At 57.3% G+C, this 16,189-nt stretch overlaps 1 protein-coding gene across 1 annotated transcript in view; it reads right to left on the reverse strand.

Annotated features, from left to right (window-relative positions):
* Nucleotides 1-16,189, reverse strand: part of GAB1 (GRB2 associated binding protein 1) — a 119,198-nt gene that overhangs the window by 41,048 nt on the left and 61,961 nt on the right. The window contains 1 exon segment of the mRNA XM_004606200.2: nucleotides 3,624-3,918. Within this exon segment, the coding sequence (XP_004606257.2) occupies nucleotides 3,624-3,918 (295 nt within the window).

Below are 16,189 nucleotides of genomic sequence, written 5' to 3' on the forward strand. Positions count from 1 at the left end.
GGGGGAGAGAGAGAGAGAGAAAGCATGCTCTGACTTCTGTGTCTTTCCCTTTAAAATCTGCCAAGACACCCAAATATAGGCTCTCTGTACAAATAAGAAGGGGAAAGAGTTGAGCTGAGGTTAGAAGTCATACCCCCGAGCCCATTTAAAATGTGACTGAGTCACTGTGTGACTGAAACCCAACCATGAACCACTATGGTTGTGAGGGGGGGGGGGGGAAAAGATAATTGAATAATTGAACTTAAGAATGTTACCAAGTTTAACAGCCGCAAAGAGCCGCGGCAGCTCCGGGCAGGCGCTGGAGGCTTCTTCTGTGTCTGTCTGGGGCCAGACTGGCAGTGCCCAGGGTCACTCCCTCCCGGAGGGCGCAGGGACCCCAAGCAGCGCCTGGGATCGCTCAGGTCAGCCCTACAAGGCAAACGCCCTCCCTGCTCTACCATCTCTCCAGGCCGCTCTTTGGGGCGTGGGGGTGGGGGGAGAGATACTCAGTGGTGCTCAGGGCTTACTCCTGGCTCCGTGCCCAGGGATCATTCCTGGACGACCCTCTGAGGTGCCAGGGATCAAACCCCGTTCAGCTGTGTGCACGGCAAGTGCCATGCCCGCGGTACCTCCCTCTTAAAAAACCAACACAACGAAAACTCCACACCCGGATGGAAAAGGGAAAAGAGATGGGGGGGAGGGGGTGGAAGAGAGAGGGAGAGAGAGAAAGAGAGGGAGAGAGAGGGAGAAAGAGAGAGGGAAAGACAGGAGAGAGAGAAGAGGGAGAGACAGAAAGGGAGAAAAAGAGAGAGAGGGAGAGAGAGAAAGAGGGTGGGAAAGAGGGGGAAGAAAGAGGGAGAGGAGAGAAGGAGAGCGAGAGAGAGAAAGAGGGAGAGAGAGAGAAAGAGAGAGAGAGAGGGAGAAGGAGAGGGAGGGACTGAGAGAGAGGGGGAGAAAGAGAGAGAGGGAAAGATAGAAGGAGAGAGAGAAGAGGGAGAGAAAGAGAGAGGGAGAGGGGGCGGGAGAGAGGGTGGAAAGAGAGACAGGGAGAGAGAGGGAAAGAGAGGGGAGAGAGAAGGAGAGAGAGAGGAAGAGAGAGGGGGAGAGAGGAAGAGAGAGGAAGAGAGAGAGGGAGAGGGAGGGAAGGAGAAAGAGAGGGAGAGAGAGAGGGAGGGAGAGAGGAAGAGAGAGAGAGGAAGATAGAGAGGAAGAGAGAGGGGGGGGGGAGGGAGAGAGAGGGGGAGGGAGGAGAAGTAACCCTCCGCAGAGGCATCTCCCGGGGGCGGGGGGTGGGCGGGGGTCAGAGGGCATGGCGGCCAGGTGGCCCCGGGTGAGTGCTGAACACTGTACAACTGAAATTCAATCATGTCTAAATTCAATCTTGGTAACTGTGTATCTCATGGTGATTCAATAAAAAATATATATTTTTTTTAAATAAACAAGGAAAAATCCCCTGACCTCTGGAGCTGCTTTAGCTGGTGGGCCGCCCCCTCCTCAGAATTCCCCCCCCCCCCCCGTGCCCCTCCCCTGGCTCGGGGCTGCTCTCCCCAGCACTCCACATTCCTCCCTCTGGGGCTCCCCTCGGACCCGCGGGCTCCAGGCTCCTTCTCGGCAGCTCGAGGGCTGAGGCAGGGCCAGGGAGCGAGAGCCCAGCCGGCACTCGGGGGCACCACGGGGGCCCACAGGGGTGAGCACCGCCACCAGGCCCTGCGGGCTCTCGCATCTGCTTCTCACTGGGGGGGACAGTGACCTGGGCGACTTAACTTACATCATCTGGTATTTTCTTTGAATAAATAAGTAACACCCAGAGGATTAAACTGGGCCACACAAAAATGTTCTTTTTAAAAAACAGGGCAAGGGACTGGAGTGATAGCACAATGGGGAGGGCGTTTGCCTTGCACGCGGCCGACCTGGGTTCGATTCCCAGCATCCCATATGGTCCCCCGAGCACCGCCAGGGGTAACTCCTGAGTGCATGAGCCAGGAGTAAGCCCTGAGCATCGCTGGGTGTGACACCCCCCCCCCCGCCAAAAAAAGAGGAAAAAAAAAAAAAACAGAGCCAAAGCAGTAAAAGGCGGGGCAGGAGTGAGAGTCCAGCGGGAGGGCGCTCTCGGGGCACAGTGCTCACCCGAGTGTGAGCCCCTGCATCCTGTACGGTCCCTGCACCCCCAAACACACGTGAGTGATCCCCCAGGGCAGTGCCAGGCGGGACCCCGGCGCACCGCAGGGTGTGGCCCAAACAAAAGGTAAGCCGATGGCGGTCACATTAGAGGCTCAAACTCAGTGACTGCTCTCCCCTGGGCGCGCCTGTCACTGCCGTCAGACTCCAGTCAGGGGCACACGGGAGCCACGGCAGCTGGCCGTGCACGCACCTGCCAGTCCACCCCAGGCCCAGCCCCGGGACCATGCGTCCGGTCGGTCCACCAAGCTCCGCCAAGGGGTCCCTCCTGAGCACGGAGCCAGGGACAGCCCCTGAGTACACCCCAGGGTGGGTCCCCCAAACCCACCACCCACTGGCCCCGCCCGTGCACCACAATGCTAAAGTCGTTCTTTCTTTCTAAAATATATTCTAAAAATGTCTCCCGGGGCCGGAGCGATAGCACAGCGGGTAGGGCGTTTGCCTTGCACGCAGCCGACCCGGGTTCGATTCCCAGCATCCCATATGGCCTCCCGAGCACCGCCAGGGGTGATTCCTGAGCGCAGAGCCTGGAGTAACCCCTGAGCATCACTGGATATGACCCCTCCCCGAAAAAAGAATGTCTCCCCAACTGAGTTCTGTTCCTTCCCCAAAGGGGGGACTGTATTCTAAAAAGAAGAGGAACAACAAAACAGAGCTGACGGAGTCAGGAGTTTCCTGGCAGGTGCTAGCCACGAAGCCGCCAAGGAGAGCACAGCGGGGTGGGGGGGGGACATGCCAAAGTCCCAGACTCACCTTCTTCAGCTTTTTATATATATATAAAATATGTATATTTATTTATAAAATAATATTTATATATAATATATTTATTATATATAGTATATTATATGTTTTGATATATTATGTTTAAATATATAACATATTATATAAATATATGTTAAAATATATAATATATTTTAATATATTATATGTAATAAAATATATAATAATATATATTAATTTTATAAAGTAGTTCACAGTATTTCACGACATTTCATATTCAAACACCAATCCCACCACCGTACTTCAGGTGTTTCCAACCCGACCCCCAAACCCTGCCCCAAAGCAATTTTGTATTGTGTTATGGGAAAAAAAAAAACTGAAAATGCTGTGGGAAAGTATCCTTAGAGGAAAGAGGGTGAGGACTGCAGTATTTCACCTGGGGCCAGTAAGCCCTTCTGTAAGAGATCACTAACACGTTGTTACAGGTTGAGCCTTGTGTGCCTTATCTATGTAATAGACAGATCTGTAGCACTGTCCTCCCATTGCTCATCGACTGGCTCGAGCAGGCTCCAGTAACGTCTCCATTGTGAGACTTGTTGCTACTGTTTTTGGCATATCGAATAGATATGTATCTGTGTGTAAAAAAAAAATTCCCTCTAAGATTGGTTGCCTCCTGGGAATCCCACCTAACACGGTGCATGGGGCGGGGGTGGGGGGAGAGGGGAGGAGGGAGGGGGCGGGCTCACCTTCTTCTGTGGGGTTGAACCCGCAGATGTCACAGATGCAGCGGACCCACTTGTTCATCTCCTCCTCGCTGTCGGCCACCAGGTAGAAGATGCGGTCGATGGTGTTGATGTCGAAGATGTAGCTGTTCTCGAACTCCTTCTTGTTGAAGGTCAGCCCCGCGTCCACTTGCTGGCACAGGTTCAGGTCAATGATGCGGATGGGCTTCTTGGCGTGATCATTCTTGTAGTACTCCAGCACGTCGGGGTCCCCGGTCAGCCGGCCGCTGCGGAGCACGAACCATCGCCTCTTCCAGGCCTAGGGACGGAGCAGAAAGTCCCCCCCGTGGCGTTAACTGCAGAGAACGGGCTCAAGGAACCGCGCTCGTCACATCAGTTCTGTACATGTGCCGTGGGTGTTTTCTGTTTTCTTAGAATAATTTGCCGTTATGAAAAAGGTTTTTCTGTGTAATGGAAGAATGGAACGTTTATGCCTTCGATGGATGGCTTCAATTATGCCTTCGGCTGACTGAGCAGCTCCAGAGCGTGCGCGTACGCTTTCCATGAGACCTTCTGTGAGAAGGTATCGATTGCTTCCAGGAGGAATCCCATCAATAACATGATAACATCCTCGGCGGGGCAACAAACTGAGGCAGCCCGCAGTGCTCACTGGCCTGGACCTCGCCAGGGCCTCAAACATGCAAGGCACATGCTCTGCCTCTGAGAAACACAAGCCCCAAGCCCCGCGTGTCTTGACCGGACACACAAAAAGCATGGGTTCAAGAATCGGTGAAAAAATGAAGTGAGGCTATTATCTTACGTGCTATAAAAATGAGCTCAGAGACCAAAGTGATAATACAGCGGCTAGGGCATTTGCCTTGCACACGGCCAACCTGGGTTCGATTCCCGGCAGCCCAGATAGTCTCCGGAGCGTCTCCAGGAGTGATTTCTGAGTGCAGGGCCAGGAGTATCCCTGAGCATTGCCAGGTGTGATCCAAAACACAAAGAAACAAAACAAAGCTCAAATTGCATCAAAGGCGTCTATTGTTGTTGTTTTGCAGTTTGTGTTTTTTAAACTATTTTTATTGAGGTACCAGGATTGACAATACTAGTCATCACACTCTTGGTGCATTCGCCATTTCCAACGCTGCTTCTACCCATCGTGCGTCCCTCCCTCCGCCAACGTTCTCGCCCATCGCAACCACGGCCCCGCATCAGCTCAAAATCCCCAGTTATGAAAGATGCACAGATGACTTTAATGGGAGAGGAAAAACGATTAAACTCTTTAGAGAAAAATACAGGGAAAGGCTTCATGACACTGGATTTGGCAAAAGGCTCTTGAGTGATAACAAGATGGCAGGAGATAAAATAATAACAACAACAACAACAATAATAATAATAAAAACAGGTAAAAAGGACCACATCAAAATGTAATATCATCCAAGTCAAAGGTGGCTATTGATAGAGTGAAAAGGCAGTGGAGGAAAATATTTGCAAATCTGATCAAAACATTAAAGCCTGGAATAGGTTTAAAAACTCCAATAACCCAGTGACAACAATGAAACAATCCAACAAATAGGGCAAAAGATGCGAACAGGCTTGCCAAAGCAGATCCAAAAAACAGTTTTTTGGCACGCAGAAAGATGCTCATTGTCATTACCATTCAATATCATTCAAGAAACACACATCGAAACCGTGACTCATCCCTTCACACAAAGTGTGGCTGCCATTATTAAAAAAAAAAAAAGCCCGAAAACATTAAGTAAAAAGTGTCACTGGGAATGTGGACAAATTAGAACCCCACTGCACTGCGGGTGGGAGTATGAGAATTTAGGACTGGCTTCTGGGTTATAAAAATCTAGCTGGTTAGTATAAAAGAATCTATTTACTTTAAAATAAATATCATTTATAATAAATGAATATAAAAATAAATAATTTATAATAAGTAGCAAAACAGGACTGGAGTGATAGATAGCACAGTGGGTAGGATATTTGCCCATCACGCAGCCGACCCGGGTTCGATTCCTTCGTCCCTCTCAGAGAGCCCGGCAAGCTACCCATGGTGTATTCAATATGCCAAAAACAGTAACAACAAGTCTCACAATGAAGACGTTACTGGTGCCCACTTGAGCAAATCGATGAACAATGGGACGACAGTGCTACAGTGCTAAGTAGCAAAACAAATATAAAAACACATTTATAATAAGTATTATTTATATATCAAAATTATAATAAATACCAAAATCATGTCAAAATTATGCCTTCACAGCTACTTTCTTTTCAAGAGAGAAGTTAAGAATCAACAAGCATGGGGCTGGAGCGGTAGCACAGTGGGTAGGGCATTTGCCTTGAACGCGGCCGATCCGGGTTCGATTCTCAGCATCCCATATAGTCCCCTGAGCACCGCCAGGAGTAATTTCTGAGTGCAAAGCCAGAAGTAACCTCCTGTGCATCACCAGGTGTGACCCCAAAAACAGGAAAAAAAAAAGAATCAAAAAGCATGGGGCTAGAGTTGGTGAGATGTTTTCCTGCATGCGAACAAACCAGATTCAATCCCGGCATCCCATCTGGTCCCTCAAGCCCCGGCAGGAGGGATTCCTGAGTGCAGAGCCAGGAGGGACCCTGAACACCGGCCGGGCATAGCCCCCAAAACAAAAAATTAACTGAGAAGTAGAGAGGACAGAAAACCCCGTGCTCAGGCCACGTATCCCGGCCATCCAGGAGCCGCGTCCTTCAGCGAGTGATTTCCGCCGATTGCGAAGGTTTATCTTTAAATACAGAAAGGGCTTTCTGAAACATTAATGCCGTGCGTGGAACTCTCTCTAAAACGCCTTGCTACATAATTCATTACGAGTACTTCATCCATTCCCTAGTGACTCCCACGAAGCATTTTGGGCTCTGCTCTCCAGAAACTACTTTGAGACGAGCTGCGGGGCCGGGCGGGGTCGGGCAGCCTGGCCCCGCGCCTGGCCCCGATCACCCGCTCTGAAATCCTCTTTCCTCGACGCCCTACCTCGGGGTACTTCTCCCTTCAAGAACATGGTTCCCAGGAGGCCAAATGACTGCCGGCCGCTGGCACCGGCTACTCCGACCCAATATGTTCACCTCCCGCCCCCATCCCTAACCTTATCTAGGGGATCAATCACAAATGGGCTCCAGCATCCCGGCGTGGGGCGGCGGGGATGTGAACTCCGGACCAGACGCTCTTGGCCACTGTGCTCCTTCCTCGGCTCCCTGCTCTCTGCCCGGCCAAGGTGACCCTCAAGCTCCCGTCCATGGACCCGTCCACGGACCCCCTCAACTCAGCAACCCTCAGTCTCCGTCAGGGAAGAGCTCCAGGGCCGTGACCGGGCTGGCCCTAGGAGATGTCACAGGAGAGCGTCAACCCTACTAAAACCCACTCTGCAGCACTGTGGGGTTTACAACTTGCTTGCTTTCTTTTTTCCCTTTTTGGGTCACACCTGGGGATGCTCAGGGGTTACTCCTGGCTCTGCACTCAGGAATTACTTCTGATGGTACTTGGGGGACCATATGGGATGCTGGGAATTGGACCCTGGAATGCTGGGAATCGAACCCCGGTCGGCTGCGTGCAAGGCAAACGCCCTCCCCGCTGTGCTATCGCTCCAGCCCTACAACTCGAGTTCTTTCTTTTCTTTCTTTTTCAGGTGCCCACACCCACCAGAGCTGGGGGTCGGGGTGGGGTGTGCAGGCCTCTCGGAAGGCCACCCCCACTCACAGAGCCGTGCCCAGGCCTTGCCCGCGGCAGGCGCGAGCTGGCCGCTCTCCCCGAGCCGAGGGCAGAGTCCTGGCCTCTGACGTCATCCCCTTCCCCTGCCACGTGCTCCCCGTGCCCAGCCCAGCGCCTGGCATGGAGAAATATCTGGACAATCAACAGGACTCTGGGAGGCCCGGGCCCCTCCCGCCTCCTCGCATGTGACTGACCTAGTTTCGGTCTCCGAGCCCTGCCAGGAGCCATCCCTCCCCAGGGCGCCAGGAGGGCACCCCGAGCACGCCCCAACACAAACACGCAGGCCTCTCCCGTGAAGCTGCGAACTCGGGAAGGGTGGCATCCAAAATACCCCCAGCCGCAAACTGGAGGCCACGCGCAGATGTGCAAACGCACTCCGCGCCCAGGTGGCAGGAAAACAGCACCGTGGGTTCCTAGGTGGGCAACGGAGCTTTGCAAGGCACCTGGGGGAAATGGCAAGAGCAGAAAGGCCTGGAGCGCGGCTGCCGTCTCCCTGCTGTCTGCAAGCAGCGGCTGCCGGCTCCTCCCCGCGGCCTTCGCTCGCACCCCGAGCCGGGAGGTTTTCCTGACGTGGGGAAGCAGACTGGAAGCTGCGCAAGGAGCCCCCGAGAAGGCAGGGAGTCGGGCGGGGGGGGGGGGGTGTCAGCTAAGCGCTCGGCGCCCCCACCCCACCCGCCGTGGCAGGAAGTGACCACACGCACTGCAGCTCTGGCCTGCCACCGATTTAATTTTTTCAGTAAGCACCTGCCACTTATTTATTTTTCAACAGGGTCCGAACCAGGCCACGGGGGTCTCGGGCTCTCTCCCTGGGCTCTCTCGGGCACAGCCTAAGCTGGAAGAAAACAAAAGCAATTACATAAACCGCACACTTTCCAAAGGCACACACAAAGGCGCTCTGGCCGGGGGCACAAAGCACAATGCAGCCACAGAAGCAAGCTGGACGCGGGACAGAACAGCTGGCCTCCGCGCCCTTGCTAATCGCGGCACAAAGGCCGTCTGTGTCGGGCCGGAGCCCCCCTCGGGCCCACATAAATCGGCCTTTGTTATCTGAAAATATCTGGGATTCTTAAAGCGGGTCCTATTTTTATCCCGGCTGCCTTGGTAGCCCCAGGAACGCCGGCCCGGCCTTAGCAGAACCGTGGGCCCACGGGGGCGCGGGCGGGAACCTGTTGTGTAGAGACCCTCAGTGTCAGAACTGCCCTCATCCTTGCAAACCCGCACACGGGGGCCTCCGTGGTGGGCCGAGACGGGGAGAGGGAGCTGGGATTCGTCCTCACTCCCTCCTCCCTCCTCTCCTTGTGGTCGCGATGCTCGGGAATCATTCCTGACGGTGCTCGGGGGACCGTGTGGGATGTCAGGGATGGAACCCGGGTGGGCGGTGTGCGAGGGAAACGCCCTCCCCGCTGTCCTATCGCCCCAACACGCAGTGGGGTCCTGAGGCTGCAGGAACGAGGCAGGAAAGCAGCATGGGCAGCTCAGAGGTGAACCCTGACGATGCCCGTCTGTCCGTCCGATGCCTGTCTGTCCGTCCAGGGCTGGCCCGAACCCCAGCTCAAGGCGTCCTGCTGTGCCCACGCCCTCTGGGCACCGGGCCAGGCCCGCACACGCTCCAGGGCTCACTCGGGGCCAGCCGCTTCCTCTCAGCCTCTCCCTGCGGCCCAGCCCTGCTCCAGGCCGCCCCGGTCAGCTCACGCCGGGCACGGTGGGTGGACAGACCCACCCCGAGCTCAGTGCAGCACCCCCGGGCTGGTCACTTCCTAGGTGCTGTGCTGCGATACGCCTCCTGAGGCTGCACGCCGTGCTCGTCCCTCCCCCCTCCCTCGCCCCCCCAGGACTGGCTGTCCGTGTCTCTGTGACGTGGCCTCCCGGTGGCCACCCCAGCCCTGGGCATGGGGAGACGGCCACGTCTGTCCAGCCCTTCTGCGGCCAGGCTGGCGGGAACCGTCAGGCGAGGCACAGGTGTAGAAGACACTGAATTTGCTCTAAAAACTCTATGAGGGGGCCGGAGAGATAGCACAGCGGGTAGGGCATTTGCCTTGCACGCGGCCGACCCGGGTTCGATTCCCAGCATCCCATATGGTCCCCTGAGCACCGCCAGGGGTTAATTCCTGAGTGCAGAGCCAGGAGTGACCCCTGTGCATCACCGGGTGTGACCCAAAAAGAAAGAAAGAAAAAAATACCCAATGAGGGGGCAGGGGGGCAGTGGAGTAGTGGGCAGTGGAGCAGTAACACGGTGGGCAGGGCATTTGCCTTGCACACGGCTGCCCTGGCTTCAATCCTCCATGGTCCCCTGAGCACCGCCAGGAGTGACTCCTGAGCACAGAACCAAGAGTCCCTGAGCACTGCCAGATGTGGCCTAAAAAGAACAAGAAACTGAAGTAAAATAAAAACTCTGCAGAGGAGGCCGGGCGCGAGCTAGGGCATGAGCGAGGTCAGGGGCAGCGGGGCCTCACTGGGGGTGGTCCAGGGGTCCGAGACCGCCCCTCCGCACAGAAGCCCTACCAGTAGGAGGCGCTTTCTCGAGTCCTTCCCGAGAGACTCACCCTCCCGGCGTCTCCCCGGGGAAGCAGAGTGTGCTGAAGGGAGAGAGGACGCCAAGAGCAGGGGCACGGCGGGCGCTGGGCAGGAACAGGCCTCCGGGCCTACGAGCGGCCTCAGCGCCTGCCCACGGCGGTGACGCTGATACACCCCCGGGCACCGCTCGCCCGTCGGCCTGGGTGGGAAACGCTCTGGGCCGGATTGCCGGATCAGCAGCACGCGTGGCGGGGCCGCCTCTGCCCATTTCCCCAACCCTGGACGCGTCAGACTGGGGCGGTGCCCGCAACACAGTGGCCACGGGCAGGGGGGTCCCAGGGTCCCACCTGCCACTGTCCTCTAGGGGCTGCCCCCAGGACAGGACGTGGCTGCAGAAGCAAAGGGACGACTGACTAGGGCCGCACCTACGCGACCCCAGCAGGTGTGTGTGCGCTTCATGACACTGACTCGGGGACGTGTGTGTGCGTGTGTCTCACCTCACTAACTCAGCATGTACAAGACTGTGTGTGTGTGACCTCACTAACTCAGCACGTATGAGACTGTGTGTGTGTGACCTCACTAACTCAGCATGTATGAGACTGTGTGTGTGTGACCTCACTAACTCAGCATGTGTGTGAGACTGTGTGTGTGTGACCTCACTAACTCAGCATGTGTGTACGTCACCTCACTAATTCAGTGTGTGTGACTGTGTATCTCACCTCACTAACTCAGCATGTATGTGAGACTGTGTGAGTGTGTGTGTCTCACCTCACTAACTCCAAGTGCATGTGAGATTGTGTGAGTGTGTGTGTGTCTCACCTCACTAACTCCACGTGTGTGTGAGACTGTGTGAGTCTGTGTGTCTCACCTCACTAACTCTGCGTGCGTGTGAGACTGTGTGTCGCCCGCACTGTGTGTGAGATTGGGTGAGTGTGTGAGGTGCATGTTTGTGCATGTGTGTGCTCAGCGGGTGATTCTAACACACCCCAGGACCCCAAGACAGAACTGGGGGCCGAGTGAAGCTGCCCCTACAATGAGCCACGGGGCCTTCCACGCTGACCAGTGCCCACTCCCGGCCCCTCGCCAGGCTGCCCTGCGGCCGCCGAGGCCCCTTGCTCTGCCTCACAGCCCCCCCCCCCCCCCCGTGACCCCGCTGGCCGCCTGTCTGCTCTGTCTGCTCTGGGCCCCGGCACCCAGCGGCTCTCCCACACCGCACCACCTTCAGGGCCGCGCGATGTCCCTGCGCCAACCACCCCGCAGCCCACAGGGCCCCCAGAAGCCCGAGCAGGCCCAACCGCTCTGGCAGCGCGGCCCGGGGAGCCGTCCTCGTCAGGGTGGCCGCGGGCACCACCGCAGGGACAGAGACGAGGCCTCAGCTGGGGCTCGGGGACAGTCATTCCGGCCAGATGCCGCGCAGACAACCTGGACGCTGCCTGCCCCCACTCTTTCCTGTCGGACACATCTCTCTCTCCCTCTCCCCCCCTCTATCTCTCTCCCCCCTCCCTCTCTCCTCTCTCTCCCCCTTCCCCCCTCTATCTTTCTCCCCCCTCCCCCTCCCTCCCTCCCTCCCTCTCTCCTCTCTCTTCCTCTCCCCCCTCTACCTCTCTCCCCCCTCCCCCTCTCCATCCCTCCCTCCCTCTCTCCTCTCTCCCTCTCCCCCATCCCTCTCCCCCTCCCCCTCTCTCCCTCCTTCCCTCTCGCCCTCCCCCTCTCCTCTCTCCCTCTCCCTCCGTCCCTCTCCCTCCTCCCCCTCTCCCTACCTCCCTCTCTCTACCTCCCCCTCTCTCTCCTCTCTCTCCCTCTCCCCCCATATCTTTCCCTCCCTCCCTCTCCCTCTCCCTCTCTCCCCTCTCTCCCTCTCCCCCTTCTCTCTCCCTTTCCCTCCCTCCCTCCCTCCCCCCTCTCTCCTCTCTTCCTCTCCCTCCCTCCCCCCTCTCTCCTCTCTCCCTCTCTCTGTCTCTCCCTCTCTCTCCCTCTCTCTCTCTTCTCTCTCCCTCTCCCTTCTTTCCCTTCTCCCCCACCTGCCCTGTCTCTTGTCTCCCTTTTATCCCCCACTCTCTCCCCTTTCTCTCCCTTTCTCCTCTCTTCTCTCCCTCTTATCCTTCTCCTGTCTCTCTTCTCTCTCCTCCCTCTTTTCTCCCCCTCTCCTGTATCTCTCTTTCTCTCTCTCCTACCTCTCTCCTCTCCCACCTCTCCTCTCTCCCTCTCTCCTTTATCCTCCCCCCTTCGGGGTTGCCGGAGTCCGAAAATCTCTCCTTCGGACAATTCAACCACTCTCGCCGGAGAGCACCTCGCCAGGAGCCACAGGCGCCGCCGACGCCCCTAAGCACCCCGCAGATGGATGAACCCCGCTTTTCCTCCTCCTGCGCCTGCCCGCTGCTCTTTCCTCACGCCTGCTCCCTTCAGCTCTGCGAGCAGTGGATTCATTTAACCTTTCTTTAAATATAGAATTCCAGGAGACATCTGGAAGGAGTCTTAGTCAGGAAACAGCCCGAAGTGTAAGGACTTTGTTTTAAAAACTGGATTTTAGGGGTTAAATGGGGGGGGGCAAACTTTGAAGAGCAAAACAAATACCTTTTCTCCTTACAAAGGTCTGTGGTTATAATATCTCAATTATTTTGATTTTCTTGAAAAGCCGTGTCAGCAAATGGTGATAGACTTCGGCATTAAGCATCTACAAAGAGCATTCTGGGAACTGCTCGGCTAATTAAGGGGCATTCATTTCCCGCCCATACTGATATTACCTCGGTAAATAAAGCGAAGAATAACACAGTCCTTGTGGAGCAGGGACAAAAGAAACCCATTTTCTCACTTGGAAACACTCGAGTTGTTTTTCAGGAAGCTCCATCTTTTTTTTCATGGGGCAAAATAAGGAAAAAAAACAGGCTCCGTGGAAGTTCCCCGTCCTCGGGGTCATCTGTGCCAAACACACACCAGCCCCAAATTTCCTGTTTTCAAACTATTGTCACCCCTTTTCGAGCCTGGTGCTACCTGTGCTAACTTTAGCTCAGGAATATAAACACAAGCGTGCACCGAGAATCAAGAATAACGCGGCCGGACAAAGAGGCGGTTGGGCCCCAGACCTCTTCCCCGGGACTTCCCGGACAACGCCGAGACCAATGAACGGACCCGAAACCCTTTCATCACGGACCCGAACAAAACATCCCAGGGGGGCTGGAGTGATAGCACAGAGGGGAGGGCATTTGCCTTGCACGCGGCTGACCCGGGTTCGATTCCCAGCATCCCATATGGTCCCCTGAGCACTGCCAGGGGTAATTCCTGAGTGCAGAGCCAGGAATAACCCCTGTGCATCACCGGGTGTGACCCCCCCCAAAAAAAAAAAATCCCAGGGAACAGAGGATAAATACCACAGGCTGCTGGGCGGGAGCTCGGGGCCCTTTATTTTGTTTATTTATTTATTTATTTATTTATGTATTATGTATTTATTTGCCTTTTTGGGTCTTATCCGGCTGTGCTCAGGGGTTACTCCTGGTGGTGCTCAGGGAGCTGTATGGGATGCCGGGGCTCGAACCCCGGTTGGCCGTGTGCAAGGCAAACGCCCTCCCCGCTATGCTACTGCTCCGGCCCCGGGCCCCTTTGAAGAGCGATCTCAGGGTGCACCGATGATGACTGAGTAGTTTTGACAACAGTCGGGGGGCTCGCAGCTGAGTGATGCCCAGAGCGAGGCCTACCGGAGACAAACAGACAGAAACGACGTCAAAGGCTCCGAGGGACACCCACGAGGCCGTTCCTCCTCCACCACGCCCGGCTCAGGGTCAGTCCGAGACTGACCCCAGAGCAAGGCGCACTGAGGCGCTCCCCGAAGCTGTGGAGAGCCCGACCCGGACCCAGCAGGACGGGACGCTCAGCTCAGAAACACACAGAGGTGGGGAGGACGCGTGCCCGGCAGGCAGGAGACCCAGGTTCGATCCCTGGTCCCCCGAACACCAGTGTGGGGGCTCCAGAAGAGACTGGTGAAAAGCCCCCGGGCGCCAGGGCTGGGGTCCCCAACACCCCCCAGCAAACACAAAGACACCAGGATGCAAAGAGGGAAGCCGCGGCGCTAATGCTCAGCTCAGAACCGAGGACCGGCTGAACCCAGCAGAGCGCATACCACGGTTTCTCGGTCCCCGGGGGCCCAGCTGGGGTTCAGGCAACAGGACCAGGATGGAGGATGCTGAGGGCTGGCAGGCAGCAGGTCCAAGACACGATGGGCAGGGATGTCCCGTGTGACCCAGGCCAGAGGAACGGCGGGTGGTCGAGGGAAAAGCCACTCGGGTAAGAAAGCTGGCACCGGGCTGGAGGGATAGTCCAGCGGGGAGGGCGTCTGCCTTGCACGTGGCCAACCGGGGTTCGATCCCCAGCATCCCATAGGGTCCCCCAGCACCACCGCTAGGAGTGATTCCTGAGTGCAGAACCAGGAGGAATCCCTGAGTGTGACCCCGAAGGAAGGAGGGAAGGAGGGAAGGAGGGAAGGAGGGAAGGAAGGAAGGGAGGGAGGGAGGGAGGGAGGGAGGGAGGGAGGGAGGAAGGAAGGAAGGAAGGAAGGAAGGAAGGAAGGAAGGAAGGAAGGAAGGAAGGAAGGAAGGAAGGAAGGAAGGAAGGAAGTTGGAGAGACACGCCAGAGGTCAGGCACACCGGCCCAGCTGAGAACCCCACATCCGGTCCCGGCGCCTCACCAGGAGTGAGGCCGGAGTATTTCCGGTGGTAGAGTAGGAAGGGAGGAGAATGGACCCTTCTGGGGGGCCCTCAGCTCCCCCTTTAACTCTCACCTGGGAGGCATCGTTGGAAAACGGGTCCGAGTATCTATAGGGCTTTTCTGTTTGTTTGGGGGCCACACCCGGCACTGTTCTGGGCTGAGGTCCTGGCTCTGCTCTCGGGAATTTCTCCTGGTGATGCTCAGGGAGTTGAACCCCCAGTGGAACTCCACTGGAACCCTGGCCCGCGGTGCTCTCTCTCCAGCCCCAACGACCCACTGTTTGGAACTGGACCTCAACCTAACGCTGAGGGGAAAGGAGGCTGGAGCCTGGCCTGGGCACCCCCTCCCCGGGAAACGGCAGGGCAAGCGAGCCCCGAGGGCATCCCACAGGCCCCCCTCCAGGCACCCACCCAGCGTGAGCGGCAGCCTGGGCTGCAAGCACGACCCGAGCCATTAGGACACGGATCTCACTTCTGGGAACCGCATTTGAGACCGCGAAAGGCGGCGGGCTACGGGCTACGGAGGCCTCCGCAGGCTGTGCCTCTCTAGGAGTCCACGGGAAGCAGGAGCTACGCGCTTGAGAGGGGGCTGCCCACGCAGGGCGGGCTTCCCAGGAGGGCCCCCGGCGCTGAGCGGACCAGGGGGTGCTCGGGGAATGAAGGGCGAGAAGGCCCGTCCACCTCCACCAACGAAGTCCCCGCCCCCATCGGGCTGGCGGGGCCCCTGACCTGCATGTTCAAGACCGCCCAGTCCTAGTTCACGGCACCTCCAAAATACTCAGAGATCGCGGCCAGGTCTGGCTGTGTCCACTGGGAAACCCTGGGGTCAGCATGCGGGTAAGAGGGACGGCCTCTGGGGCGGCCGGAGCCACAGCACAGCAGGGAGGGCGTTTGCCTTGCACGGGGTGGACCTGGGTTCCATCCCGGCCTCCCACGTGGTCCCCCCAGCACCGCAGGAGTGATTCCTGAGTGCAGAGCCACGAGAAACCCGGGAGCATCGCTGGGTGTGACCCGAAAAGCCGGCAGGGCCAGGAGGTGCTGGGGCTGAACCCCAGGACTCCCGTGTGCCCGGGCTCTGCAAGGGCCTCTGCCCAAGGCCGTGTCCAGCTGCCCGGCCCAGGCCGGAGGGCGAGGGGCACGCGGCCCGGCGGGCAGGAAACCCCGCGGGGTCTGCTCGGGTCTGCTCCAGGTCTGCGCATCACGGGAACGCCCACCTGGCAAGGTCGCGCAACGCTGATTGGAGAAGCCGAGGTCGGGGGCGGCGACACCCACCGCGTGGTCGCTGCAGGGCATCCCTTGAGGGGGGCAGGGGCAGGGCACCCGCCCCTGGGATGGAGTGTGGCCTCCGCGGCTGGCAGGGTCCCCCAGATGCGAGACCCCCATCCGAACCACGGGTTCCGAGCAGGCCCGTCCCACCGAACTGTCCCCAGGTGTGGGCGCGGCTGGCCCCGCCTGTCGCCAGAACCCGACAGGCCCACGGCTGTAGAGAGCTTGAAAAGGGCCCCCGGAGCCGCTTTTTCCCTCCGACTCTTGTTTGTCCGTTTTCTGGGTCCCCCTTGGCTGGGCTCCGGGCTGAATCTTTTTTTTTTTCTTTTTGGGTCACACCCAGCAATGCACAGGGGTCACTCCT

The sequence above is a fragment of the Sorex araneus genome, chromosome 7 (assembly GCF_027595985.1).
Source record: "Sorex araneus isolate mSorAra2 chromosome 7, mSorAra2.pri, whole genome shotgun sequence".
NCBI classification, from domain to species: Eukaryota; Metazoa; Chordata; class Mammalia; order Eulipotyphla; family Soricidae; genus Sorex; species Sorex araneus.